The 12,294-nt window shown below is 50.0% G+C and overlaps 3 protein-coding genes across 7 annotated transcripts; 1 reads left to right on the forward strand and 2 right to left on the reverse strand.

Moving 5' to 3' along the window:
• Positions 1-46: 46 nt before the first annotated feature.
• On the reverse strand, positions 47-4,167 carry PV06_03871. 5 transcript variants are annotated; one of them, XM_016404692.1, is made up of 6 exons: positions 3,341-4,167; positions 3,161-3,257; positions 3,021-3,102; positions 2,929-2,972; positions 1,048-2,874; positions 47-987 (listed from the first exon to the last, which is right to left on the reverse strand). In XM_016404692.1, exons 1-6 carry the CDS (start codon positions 3,452-3,454, stop codon positions 470-472), a joined length of 2,682 nt encoding a protein of 893 aa, XP_016265697.1. In that variant the 5' UTR covers positions 3,455-4,167; the 3' UTR covers positions 47-469. The 5 variants fall into 5 exon arrangements, with proteins under 5 accessions (XP_016265697.1, XP_016265696.1, XP_016265700.1 ...); XM_016404691.1 differs by having other exon boundaries at positions 47-2,874; XM_016404695.1 differs by having other exon boundaries at positions 47-2,874; positions 2,929-3,102.
• Positions 4,168-4,343: 176 nt separating this feature from the next.
• Positions 4,344-6,352, reverse strand: PV06_03872 (uncharacterized protein). Its single transcript, XM_016404696.1, has one exon. It carries the CDS (start codon positions 6,117-6,119, stop codon positions 4,428-4,430), a length of 1,692 nt encoding a protein of 563 aa, XP_016265701.1. The 5' UTR covers positions 6,120-6,352; the 3' UTR covers positions 4,344-4,427.
• Positions 6,325-7,947, forward strand: PV06_03873 (uncharacterized protein). The gene has a single exon (XM_016404697.1). The coding sequence runs from the start codon at positions 6,588-6,590 to the stop codon at positions 7,287-7,289; it is 702 nt and encodes a 233-aa protein (XP_016265702.1). The 5' UTR covers positions 6,325-6,587; the 3' UTR covers positions 7,290-7,947.
• Positions 7,948-12,294: the final 4,347 nt, after the last annotated feature.

Raw genomic sequence — 12,294 nt, forward strand, 5'->3', positions numbered from 1 at the left:
ATCGACACCTCCCAATTGTGGCACAGGATGACACCCAGAAGAGGGACAGAAAGTAATGGGCGAAGCAGAGAATATTCCATAGATACGGTCCCTAGAGAAGTACTTGCCGCTTCGCATCAACATGGACAGACTATGCCTGTCAGGTATTTTAATGCCTTCTACTATTCACAGCCATGTCTCATTGTGCCGCACCAACGTGTACGGCTCTTCCAAAATAGCATTGCCGCGGGAGAGTTGGCTAACAGCATTGCACGGAGCTCAGCTCAGCATAACATCATCATCCAGTCGCGCGCGCAATCTTAGCGACGCCATCCATTGTCTGTCATTCCTTCATATCAAGCCAAAGACATTATCATGTCTAGTATGAGCTCCGAGTATTTCCGCTTCCCCTGAAGTTATATGGTACAGAATCAAACTCCGTCAAACACCTTCGCCGGAAACCAACCGACATGATTTGTGCCGAGTGCCTCTATTCCTGGGTCGTCACCGATTGGTCTTCATCTGAGGTCGTCGTCGTAGTATTCGTCGTGGATGGACCATCTGATTTGTTCGCAGCATTGGAAAGACTAATCGCGATCTTGCGCGGCTTTCGTCCTTCAACATGATTCTCCGTATCGGTATTGCTCGATAACAGAGTTTGATCCACTGCTTGTTTGGACCGTAGAAAGCCCTTCTTGCGTTTCAACGAACCAGAAGACCCAAGACTAGTCGCGCTCGAAGAAGAGTTTCTCCGTTTCGGTCCTCCAGTCAACTTACCCAGCTCATCCTCATCCTCATCCTCTTGCCGCCGTCGTTTCTCCGTCAAGCGTTCTGGAGGATGTTGTAGTTCAGTTTCTTTGATCTCGGGTGATGGCTGTAGCTTCTTGTCTGAAATCGCCCGGGGTTCAGGAGGTGAGACCTCCTTCGAACTCTCGGGTGTCAGAGGAGTCTGCGGTGTGGCCACTTTGGCGTCCATATTCTCGTCATCTTCGTCGTCGGGGTAATCAACTAGAGGTTTACCCATATTAGAAGCCCCACCGTTCATCATTTCTGACTTCATTCTCTTACGGTGCCACTGCATGCGTTCGGAGACATCTTGCATGTTTTCGCCATCAGCATCATCTTCGCGACCGTCCTCTTCGTCGTCTGAGGTGTTGAAGTAGTCTTCTTCGTTGGCATCCATCTCCTGCAGACCTTGCCATCTTCCATTCATGTTGGCGCGGTTCATTGGAGGGGTGACATCGTCCTGGCTGAAGAGGGTGTGGTCAGGTTCAGGATGGTCCATCGTCAGCTGTTCGAATCTCAAGTAAATCTGTACGAATGTATCCACATATGTTATGTCTTGAAGTTGTTGCCGGTAATTCTCGCCAAGATGATGTATGACGGGCTTGATTGCCTCCCTTTTGATGAATTCAAACAACTCCAGGCACGCAGAATTCAGGAGGTTGTCTCTGGGCATGGTATCGATCACTATTCCCAGGATCGCACCCAGTGCTCCACTTTTGATGACCTGTGCGGCATAGAACTGGTCTTGTAGTGAAACGCACGTTCGGAAAAATTTCAACGCGGTCAACTTCAGAGGTTTTTGAGGCACCTGCAACAATTGAGCGACTCGAGGTGACGGATTTTCGGAAATGATGAATGACCGACTCCTCATGGAGTGTTGTCGGACAAAAAAAGTCAAAATTTCCACCAGATATGAATACAAGGACACTTCCTGATAACTGAAATTTAGTAGCGATTCTCGATTCTCGAGGTCGTTCAGCGGCTTGAAGAGTTTTCTGCAGGAGCGATCAAAGTTCTCTTGCGCAAAGTCCTCGCGTTTTTGTTGTGCGTCGGTCAATTGGGGAGGCCTGGACAATTTTGTCATGAACTCGGAATTTTGTCGGTTGCCCATGGGGTCATTAGAAGGTGGTTGAGGGTCCAATAGGATTTTGATAGCATCAGCCAGCTGATTTTTAACTCCAAGGTCTGTCTCAGCATGGAGGAGGTCAATCAATGTATCGGTCAACGGCGTTTTCTTTTCGTGCACGGCCTTCAGCATGTATCCTCTCATCATGTTAGGATCGTGATCCAAGAGAGCCACAAGAATGTCGATGCCTGTTGTTCTCATTGATGCCTCCGAGTGCTTAACCGCAAAAGTGATGACAGAAAAGAGACCATGTGCGATGAAATTGTTGAGTAAGTTAGCCCGAGCCTGCATCTGCAATGTTTTGGCGATAGCAGCACATTGCTGCAGGAAATGGACAGCTTGTTCCTTGCGCTTGACATCGGTATTTTCGGGGCTGAAGATGGCGAACAATTCCTTCAAGAAAGAGGTGTTATTTTGCAAATGTTGGACAATATCGACCTGGTTGAAGAATATGAGAGAGTTCAGCACACCAAATGTAGGATCGTCGAGGATGCGGGCCAATACGACGTCTTTCAAGTATTGTAGCCTCCAGGTCTGCCTTATTTTGCGCTTGATGATAGGATCTTTGATCTCAACCACCTCTTTATATCTCGACTCATCCGATAGATATTGTCGGTGGTTTGCTTTGTGAGTGGGAAAGTCGGGGTCGTACTCGAGTGCGCCAACGACGCCGATAATCATATCGTCTGTAACCAAGTGCTCGATTACTGTGTTGTCGTTCATTAGAATCAATGCCTTCATGATATTACACAGCCGATGTAAATCCTGAAGGCTCTCTAAATCCTCTGCCATTTCCACAAGAGGAATCAATTTTTCCACATAGTGCTCCTTCATCAAAAACTTTGCGAGTGCTTCTCGGCCGCCCTGGGTAATGCTTGCCTGTCGGATGTTCTGCTCGACTTCGTCCAGGTTGCTCAATTCGGGAGGATTTAGAGTAAACGAGGTGGAAATATTGTCCAGCGCATCGTCCGACAAGGCATCATCTAGAAAACAGATAAGAAGAGATTCTCAGACCGATGGGGCCTTGCAGAACTTACCAGGCAGCGACATCAACTGCTGTTGAACTTCATGTACAAATTTCCTGGACTTCATCAGTATATCACTCGGCCTAGAGCTCTCCCGGGATTACCATATGACTGCGCAACCTTCCGCCTCCTGGAAACTAAGTGCCATATCAGTGCCATTGGTCTCCGTCCATACAATTAATGTGTCTATCACGCGTCAGCGACCGGCTCCAACAACCAAATGGCGGGCACAATAATATCCAACCTTGTTGTTTCTGATATCCATCATCTTTTACTATCTTCGTTTCAAGCAACATATGGTCAGGTTGGTCTTCCGACTCGACGTAAATACGCGGTTCATCCTGATGGCGACAACTTAGCAGAAGCCTTCGAAATGTGAAGCGCAAAACATGGCGCACACCAATGGAGGTGTTTTTGAACGTACATTGACGACCTGGCCGGTGCAGAAGCCGGTACCTCGATCGAACCAGTCATTGTCGCGCAGCTCATAGACTTTTACTCTCTTTTTGTCGTTGGCAAGCGGCGCTTGCATTGCCATGACGGAGGCAGAGGAGACAGCGAATGGACATCAGCAAGCGAAGAAGTCTGGAACCGCTTGCTGACTAGGTTTTATGAGGTGGCCAAGGCGCGCAGGCGAGGCGATGTTGGTTGTGGTGGTACAAAATGGGTTGCGCGGGGTGGGATCAAGCAAGCACAGAGTCTTGCACAAAAGGATCTCCGGGGACGAAGGACGGGCGCACAATTCGCAATGAATTGGTCGTGTAATGGTCGCAGCCAGGTGCTCGACGTGGAGAAGAGATCGAGGGAAAAACAATTGTCTCGTGGGAGATGACGTGCGATGCGAGTTTGTTCGAGGTTGTCGCGATGGATGGTGACAGTCGGATGATAACTAGATTGGTGTGGCTACAATGCAAGGTAGCAGAAAGGATGAGCAGCCTAGGCCGAGCACAGACTTGGGCTTGTGGACTTTCAATGAACGCCTGGTGCCGGAGCTCGGAAAAGCGTTTGAACCCACAAGACCGCAGGAAGATGGATGCTTAGCGCGGGTGACGCCCCCAAGTCAACCAGGGTGTGCCATCAACGAAAGCAGTTCAGACTGATGATTTGTTTGCACCAGTACTCAAATAGTTTCCTCCTCTTGTGAAGCCAGTGTTGATGGTGAGGACCAAGTTCGATGGGAATTGGAAGAGTGAGAGGCGAAAGTGAAGGTGTTTCAGCCAGAACAATCGACGTAGCGCAGGCAAAAGACAAAAGTGAGGCAACAACTGATGACATCAAAAGCGCAGGCAAAAATCCCTACAGTCTGATGAATACGAAGTTACTTCGTATAGCACGATCCGATCTGCACCCCCTCGTTTTGATTGCCTACGACTTTGACTTTGCCTTCGGAACGAAGGTGTACTTTGTGGATGTACTTTGTGGAACACCTTGTCGGCTGCTTCACATGTGATACTCAATGCCTTTCTGTTCTATCTACTTTGCAGTGACACAGGTCCACGACGAGTACTCCTCTAATATATCGCCACGCCGGTCGTCCACCATCTGTCCCCCTCATACCATCCAAGCGTCTTTGAGCCTTCTTGGTACCATGCCCACCATCCCTCGTCCTTGCCTCCAGGTCCAAATCCAAGTCCCCGAAGAAAACTGATTGGGACGGGTTCGAACAACCACAAACCACATCTCGCAAAGTCATCGGCTAGGAGGGGTCCGGTGAAGAAGAGGTAGACCATGACATATAGCAGGTTCCCTACTTCTCTGACTGCCAGAGGCACTCTTTCTGCGTGAGGAACATACTTGTAAACAGCCTTTACGGACAGTGACTGTAGGTAGATCCCAATTCCCTGACTGAGGAAGAACAATAGCGGCCCCGAGAAGGGTCGTGACGGGATGATTGAAAACGTTGTGTAGCTGCCAGCAGCATGTATCGATCCTGACAAGCCAAAGGCAACCAAGAGCTGGATCATTCGGGCTGTGTTACCACGTTTATCAATGCCCGTTCCTTCTATGACGAAGCGGGCAGGTTCGGAGATGCCAAATCTAAACATTTGGTGCCAAAATTTACCCCAAAATCCCGCCAGCCCTGTATGCAACACTGAAGTTGTGAGCGGGTACCAAAAAGGGGCGTACATCCAAGGTTCCAGAAGAGGAGACTTTGTCAAATGTGAAACGTCCACTAGAGAAGGTAGGATGAATGCGAAGAACAAGGGACTCAGACTGAAGATCAGAGTAAGTGCACTGATAACTCCGGATATCGACATGAACAGTCGCACAAGGCGCGTAGCAATAGGCATCGTTTCGTTGACTGCGGATAGCCACGGCCATAGGGTCGGCGAGTCGAGGGATACTACTCCCAGGAAATACGGATCAGTGATCATTGTTGTTTTCAGAAGATCAAGCAAAAGGTAGCCAACAACAAAATCCCGAATAGCCTGGCCTCGCAGAGCTTGCAGAGTCTTCTTGGGCACTGCTGTGGTTTTGCTTCGTCTGTCGCATTTGGAGTGCCGCGCTGAAGAATCACGGGGTACAGGACCATCAATACCTCCCAGCGTTGGGATACGATGTCCCCAATTGGGTCCTCGAAAGCTGGTCACGAGGTCCGCCACCCAGTCGACAGCATGAAGTACGCCTTTGCCGTGAGGGAATCCTTGCCATACTAAATCATAGGGTCGTGTTGCAGGTTGAGTAGAACCAGGAAATGTAACCTGCTTCACGTTGGTAGAAGTGTAGATGCCCGGCACTCGGCGCTTCCTCAAGTCTACTTCTGCCGTGCCGTCTGCAGAAGTTGGAGTTCTAGAACCACCGTTGGGCTGAGAATGCCCGTTCTCTAGTCTTGGTGATCGAGTTTCCAGCCGTCGAAAGCTCTGTGCGGGATCATTGAAGAGGAGTAAAGCTGCTGCCATGATAATGCCCCATTGATTAATCAAGCCGATGCCGTAGCCACCGGCCAACCATATTGTCCGACGGTGAGTGAAGAGATAGAGGCTGTGTGTCAAAGTCAGGAGGAATGCTATGAGCCTGACGAACACTGCTTGCTTTCGAGGTAGTCGGGGAGCAATGAGCAGTGCAAGAAGAAGGTATGCTGATGGTAAGGCATCCCATGGGTAGAGGAATGGCGTGAATTCTTTTGAACCAATTGCTGCATTATATCGTCGTTGTCGTTCTGCCAGTGTTTGACGGTAGAGAGAAATATAGTTAGAAACCATCGCTCAAGTCACGCATCAAGCACCAACTGCAAGAAGGAACAAATGGTCCAGGTATAGGACATAGAACACAGGACTTGGTGGGTGACACAAGTCATGACGTGGAACGAAAGAGGCGAGAGAAGAAGGAGAATGCTGCTGTTATAGTCGATGCTTGCCAATATCGGTCTGTGATACTCATTTTCGGTCGAATTCGCAATGACAAAATTGCAGCAATATATCAAAATAGGCCTAATATAATACTTTGGTTCGAAGATACAGGCAAGAAATATTGTTGAGATGCCCTGTATACCTACAGTATGAAATTGGATCGAGGTCGCATTCCCGGCACCAACCAATCACAAAGACGTGAAGAATAGTGTATCCGACTTTCTTCCTGCGCGCGAACGAAGCATTCCCTGATACAAACTTCCAACATCGACCTCTCACTGCTTGAGTTCCTAGTCGGTCGCTGATAATACACCCCTGGTTATGACTGTACCTTTGGTAGGTGATCTTCCGCCTTCATGCTACTACATACCTAGTTTCATCAATTCCGCCGAGGAAGAGCAACTCATCAGAGACGTTCGAAGGGTTCCCGAGTCGCGATGGACCATTCTGACCCATAGAAGATTGTTGTCCCTTCCTTCGACGCTCACCGGCCCTGCTCGTGACACGCTCCTCGATGCACCAATGCCATCTTACCTCGAATTCATCGTTGTTCGACTACAAGAGACTGGATATTTCAAGGACTCTACACACCAGCGGCCTAATCATGTCCTGGTCAATGAATACAAGCCTGGCGAGGGTATCATGCCGCACGAAGATGGGCCCGCTTACGCCCCCATCACTGCCACTGTGAGCTTGGGCAGTCACACTGTTCTTGAGATCTACAAGAAGAATGAGATGGGAGAGCGGGAAGCAAGACCAGCGTGGCGAATCCTGCAAGAACCGCGCAGTCTGCTTGTCACAAGAGGCGATATGTACGCCCAGACACTACATGGGATTTCCGAAATTGTAGTCGATGAAACCGTGACTCCTGACCAGATTGCGAACTGGGAACTGGTCGAGGAGAAGGATGCTTACCGGTCTGGCAACGCGGAAAGAAGAACAAGAATCAGCCTCACACTTCGAGACGTTACCAAGGTCGCAAAGCTCGGAGGAGCCATGAAGTTCATGTCTAAACAAGTTTGATAGGACGGATTGTGCCCTTGTTTTCAAACTCGGCATCGACCCAAGGATTGGACCAATACCAAATGCTTCTATTTACTTGCCCCAGCCGGCAGGATAAAACAGGATCGTTGAGATTCTTCTCAACAGACTACGAGAGAAAATATCCTTCTCGCTGTCATCCAAAACCCAGCCGACCAGGAGGTCCAGATGTGTGTGCTTTGGCGCATCGGTGTACAACTCTTGAGGTGGTTTTCTCCGTCAAAGAGAATATCTTTCACGGTGGGACAGCTGCAGTCATGTTCGCTTCTGGGAGGATCCTACTTCAAATTCATCAGTCTTCCGAGTTATGGACCACCCCCACAAACTCAGTCGACCGACTCGCCTTCTCCATTGCCGTTTCGAACCTCTTTGGCCGTTTGGCTTCTAGCTGGGCACGGGGCAACGACGCCCTCTAGCTACACAGAGGCATTCGGCATATTACGATGTTTGCAGAGAGAATGAGATCGGGATATTAGTGATACCAAGCTTTACGAAGACACACTTCGCACTTCCTCGGCAAAGGGGGATTCCCCCAGAATGACTGATTGATGAATGTGGGACTTTAAGCACCCTTTCTAGAAGCTATGGCAAACACAATACCCATGCGCAGCGACCCTCCTATGTGGGAAGTAGTCTAGACCCTCTCCTTTTACCTTTAGGAGTCATTACACAAAGCTGCTGAGCTCTACTAGTCTGAGCAAGCTGCAGCCTCCTTTTTGTTATGCTCCTTTTTGGTATGCCCGGGCACTCCGGCACACCGCGTCGAGCTTCTAGATACTCAATCTTGTCTCGGTTCCATTGCATCGGATCCCACAACTGGCATGGCTCAGTACTGGAGGCTTCGTCTTTTTCTTGGGCAGATGCTGCCACCACTACTGTTGAAGAAATCGACCTTGGCCATTCCGGCACAGTTGTCGCCCAGTCCGTAATATCACTTTGCTAAGCAAATGGCGCGCGATGCTCCGTCTTCTATACGCAAACTGTCATGGGAGGAAGACCCAAACTTTGCGCAGACTTGTTTAAGACTAACTTTATTCGCGTTGTTTAAGTGTCCTCTAACCTCGTTACTGTTACCAGATCCACGATCCTCCCTTCATGCAGTTTGCGTGTTCTGTTGTTCCTGATGATGGTGCTTGGCATGCAAGTCCTCCACTGGCGCATCGACAGCATAGTTCATTGTCTTGCGCATGTCTCCGAGGAACAAACAGAGAATGCAAGCGAGGGCACCGAAAGGCGCCGCGATGATATACACGACACGGATGCTGTCGGCAAATGCCTGTTTCAGGGCGACAACACCCGCTGCGATGATGGTAGGATTCACTCCAGGGATCTTGCCTAGTGCAGCTGTATCGCCACCGGCGAGCGCACCAATGAATGCCTTCAGACTGCTTTCGGGTAATCCTGCTCCTAGCGCAGCCTTGCCGATGTCTTTCGGCAGGTTCGTGTCGAGTCTCGTATTCAGGGCGGCGGAGTATATGGCCGTGAACATTGTGGCGGCGACGGCTCGTGAAGACGTCACCACGGCAGTCGCGGTGGCGATCAGGCTGTGCGGTGTGCTCAGTTGCACACCTGTGACGATGAGGATCAGAGGTGCGCCAAAGCCAAATCCCGCAAGGGCACAGAAGGCCAGTTGACTGAAGTCATCACCTGGCTGGATCGTGCAGAGGCCGACGATGCCTGCCGTGAAGAACAGGAAGCCGAGGAATAAAGGTTCGCGGATCGTTCGAAATCGTGTCGAGCTGTAACCCCAAACCAGCGCGGAGACCAGGCCTGCGACCCAGTATGGCTGGGATCGGGCCACCGTCAAGAATGGGTCTGTCGTGAAGAGAGAAGAGGACCTGTAAGAATCACATAAAGGATCAGCATGTGTTGCACCAGGGCCTGCTGTCACTGTTTTTGACACCCCTAGGGATCAAATGACTTGAAGCGAGAATAATGGGAAGGTAGCCTTACATGACAGGGAAGAAGACGATGTAGGAGAAAAGCATGATTCCTTCGACAAAGATGAGAGCGACGCAGATGGCAAAAGTGCGGCCCTTGTTCTTGCCTCCTTTGAACAGGTCGTGATGCAAGACCCCAGTTCGGGTACCTTTCCATTCGTACACGCCGAAAGCGATCATGATGACGATTCCCAAGACCAGGGTGACGAGTGTGCGGGAATTCGTCCAGGAATAGAGACCGCCTCCGAGGTTGAGGCCGGTCAAGAAGAGGGAAAGGCCGACTGTCAACAACGCGATACCCGGGAGGTCAAGATGTGTCAGTTTTTGCCAGAAGGAAAGATGGTCGAGACGGGTGTGTCGCTTGGGAGGTCGATAGCCGACGAAGATACAGATTGCGGTGAGGCCCCAGAGGCCCATTTGAATCCACCAGAACTTGCGCCATCCGTCCTCGACGTTGTCCCTCGCTAGAGCGCCGATGATCAAGGGGCCAGATATGGCACCCAGTGCGGCTGCGATGTTCATACACGCTTGGGCCACTGTGTTTGACGAGTCAGTATGGGTTGCTTTTTTTCATGGGACGAGGATGTGTATGATAACGTACTAGGTCTCCACTTCCTGGGCAGGATCTCACTGGGTACAGCGTACGCAAGAGGAACAGAGGCAAATCCCACACCGATCAACGTCTGCGCGGCGATGAGTCGGTAGATGTCGTTCGACCCCGGGGCAATGGCTGAACCGATGAATGAGATCAAGGAGGAGCCGACGAGGATGAACTTTCTCGCTTGGAAGGTATCTGAGGCGGCCGAGATGACGGGGCCGAGGACGGCTTGCACCAGAGACAGCGAGTTGGGCACCCAAGTTTGGGTCTCTGGGTTATCCAGGGCTTTGCCGATGATGGACAGCTAGTGACGGTCAGTAAGAGACGTCACGTTACGAGGAAGAGTCGCCGTGGAGTGTACGTACAACTGCCGGAGGTCCCTGGAGAGCAAAGACCTGGACCAAATTGAGCAAGAACATGGCCAAGAGAGCTATGTATGTACGGGCGTGCAATTCCGGCTCCTCGTCGACATCGTCGTATGTGAGATTGCCCTCATTTCCGTCAACATCTTCGAGATGCTTCTCGTCCGCTTCCGAGAGGGCGTCGTTCTTTTCATCGTACGATGCCACCTTTTGTGTAGGCTGGGTTGGGCTGGAGGTGGCCACGTTATCCGTGGTGGTGTCTGTGGTCATTGCTGTTGTTAAATGTGGTTGTCAAGTGCGCGGAGTCTTCAAGCGTTTGCCAATGAGATTGTGAACAGTGTGATGACCATCATATCATGAGATAAACACGCGAGATAAGTAGATTGAAAAACGTGGCAGATGTCCAGGACTTTGTAGACTGATCATAAACACCAACTTGTCCGACGTTGCCGCGAGTTGCGGTGGGGAAATAGTACAAACTCGTTGTCGGAGACCCCGGTGGACTGGGCCGTATTGTAGTGTATGGGGACCCTCCAACTGACTTTAGTCGGGTCTACAGCACAGGACGACTGTGTGCGAGTAGCACGGAGTAGTCTGGGAAAGAATGGGTGGCCACTGAAGCTAACAACCTAACTAACTTGGACCTGGGTAAGGAAGTAGGGTAAAAGGCCAAAGATTGATCCGCGGGGTTTTCTGGGGTCTAGTTTGTGTGTCGGTGCACGAAACGGGACGCCTTGAAGGATCTTTGTGGGACCTTTTTGTCACCCAGAATCTGAGGATATCATTGCGCACTACCGTACTCTGAGGCGGGGGGTAATTTGAGTATAGAATCGTTGCACATGCTAAAGTCGGTCTGGCCAGTTTGGTCAGTCTGGTCAGAATTGAGGTGGCGACCGTAACACAGAGAGATGTTGAGGATTTGGTCTCAATTCGCTGCAGAGTATGATATACGAGTACGGATTGGACGTCTAGCTATTCGGTGGGTCTTGATTCCGGGGAAGACGGGGAACTCTTCGAAGGAGAGTATGAGGAAACCAGTCCACAAAGGGCCAGAGTGTATCCGTACATAAGCTAGACTTGATAGAGTAGCTAGTAGGAGCATTTACAGCAAGACATAAAGGATCTACTCGGTATGCACTCCGTACTCTGTGCCCCATGTGGTGTGGGATGTACCGTTATCAGTCATTGTGGGAACTTTTCTCCACCACTTCGACGATTTCTCCCCGCAAAAAACATCTGATTCATTTGCGGGATCGAATCACGAGGTCTGTGGTTTATCTGCACTGTACGAGAATCATTTGGTCCGGATTCCGAGATTATGACATCTCGGAACCCTTGCAGGGGTACGGAGTAAGGTAAACCTCTCGAGTAGACTTTGAGCCATATTTTGATTGTTCCCAAAAACCAGTTTGCGGGGAAACAATATCTGATCTTGATTAGATTGGTTAACACGTATCATTCTTTTATATTGTATGTACCAGTTCGAGTCAAAGTTACGTACGCGACGAAACGATAGTGATCGATGCGCCGCCACAGAGTGATATTCAACTCGTCAATTTGAACATCACGGCCCTTTCACTCCGAGACACTTCACCAATGTACAAGTCAGGGCGGTCCATGTACCCTACATATATTTACTCCAGTGAACTTTTACTCAACAAAGTACGCCTTGATGGCCACTATTAAAGACTCACCACGTCGAACCGCCACTTTGGCCCAATGGTTCGGAGGGGGGCTTATTCTTGGAAACCAGCTTAGTGGATTAAACTGGGAGTCAGCAGGTTTCCATGATCACTGGATAAACATCCCTTGACCAAGGTATGAGGGGATGGCAGCGATCATAGTCGGAATAAGTAAAAGAGAAGCACCAGGTCTGGGCTTCAACTCTCCAAACTTTTTGTTCTTTTTTGCAGATTTTCAGGCAATTATTGGGAGGTGAAGAAGTGATGAGACTATCTGGGCAATACTCTCTGTACTCGAACGCGTGAAAGGGATGGTGAGGCTGAAACCGCAAGGCTGATGATGACAAAGATGGGCGGTGAGGTTAACCGGTCTTGGGGGAATTATTCTGCCGGTTATTTTGGGTT

This window comes from Exophiala oligosperma (assembly GCF_000835515.1).
Source record: "Exophiala oligosperma strain CBS 72588 unplaced genomic scaffold supercont1.3, whole genome shotgun sequence".
Taxonomy (NCBI): Eukaryota; Fungi; Ascomycota; class Eurotiomycetes; order Chaetothyriales; family Herpotrichiellaceae; genus Exophiala; species Exophiala oligosperma.

Excerpts from the sequence above, each read along its gene's own strand:
- PV06_03871 (XM_016404691.1), bottom strand. The coding sequence starts at position 3,454 with ATGGCAATGCAAGCGCCGCTTGCCAACGACAAAAAGAGAGTAAAAGTC. Across the intron at positions 2,973-3,020 it reads GAAGGTTGCGCAGTCATATG|GAAATTTGTACATGAAGTTC; the intron begins GTAATCCCGGGA and ends GATGAAGTCCAG. Across the intron at positions 2,875-2,928 it reads GCAGTTGATGTCGCTGCCTG|ATGATGCCTTGTCGGACGAT; the intron begins GTAAGTTCTGCA and ends TCTGTTTTCTAG.
- PV06_03872 (XM_016404696.1), bottom strand. The coding sequence starts at position 6,119 with ATGGTTTCTAACTATATTTCTCTCTACCGTCAAACACTGGCAGAACGA.
- PV06_03873 (XM_016404697.1), top strand. The coding sequence starts at position 6,588 with ATGACTGTACCTTTGGTAGGTGATCTTCCGCCTTCATGCTACTACATA.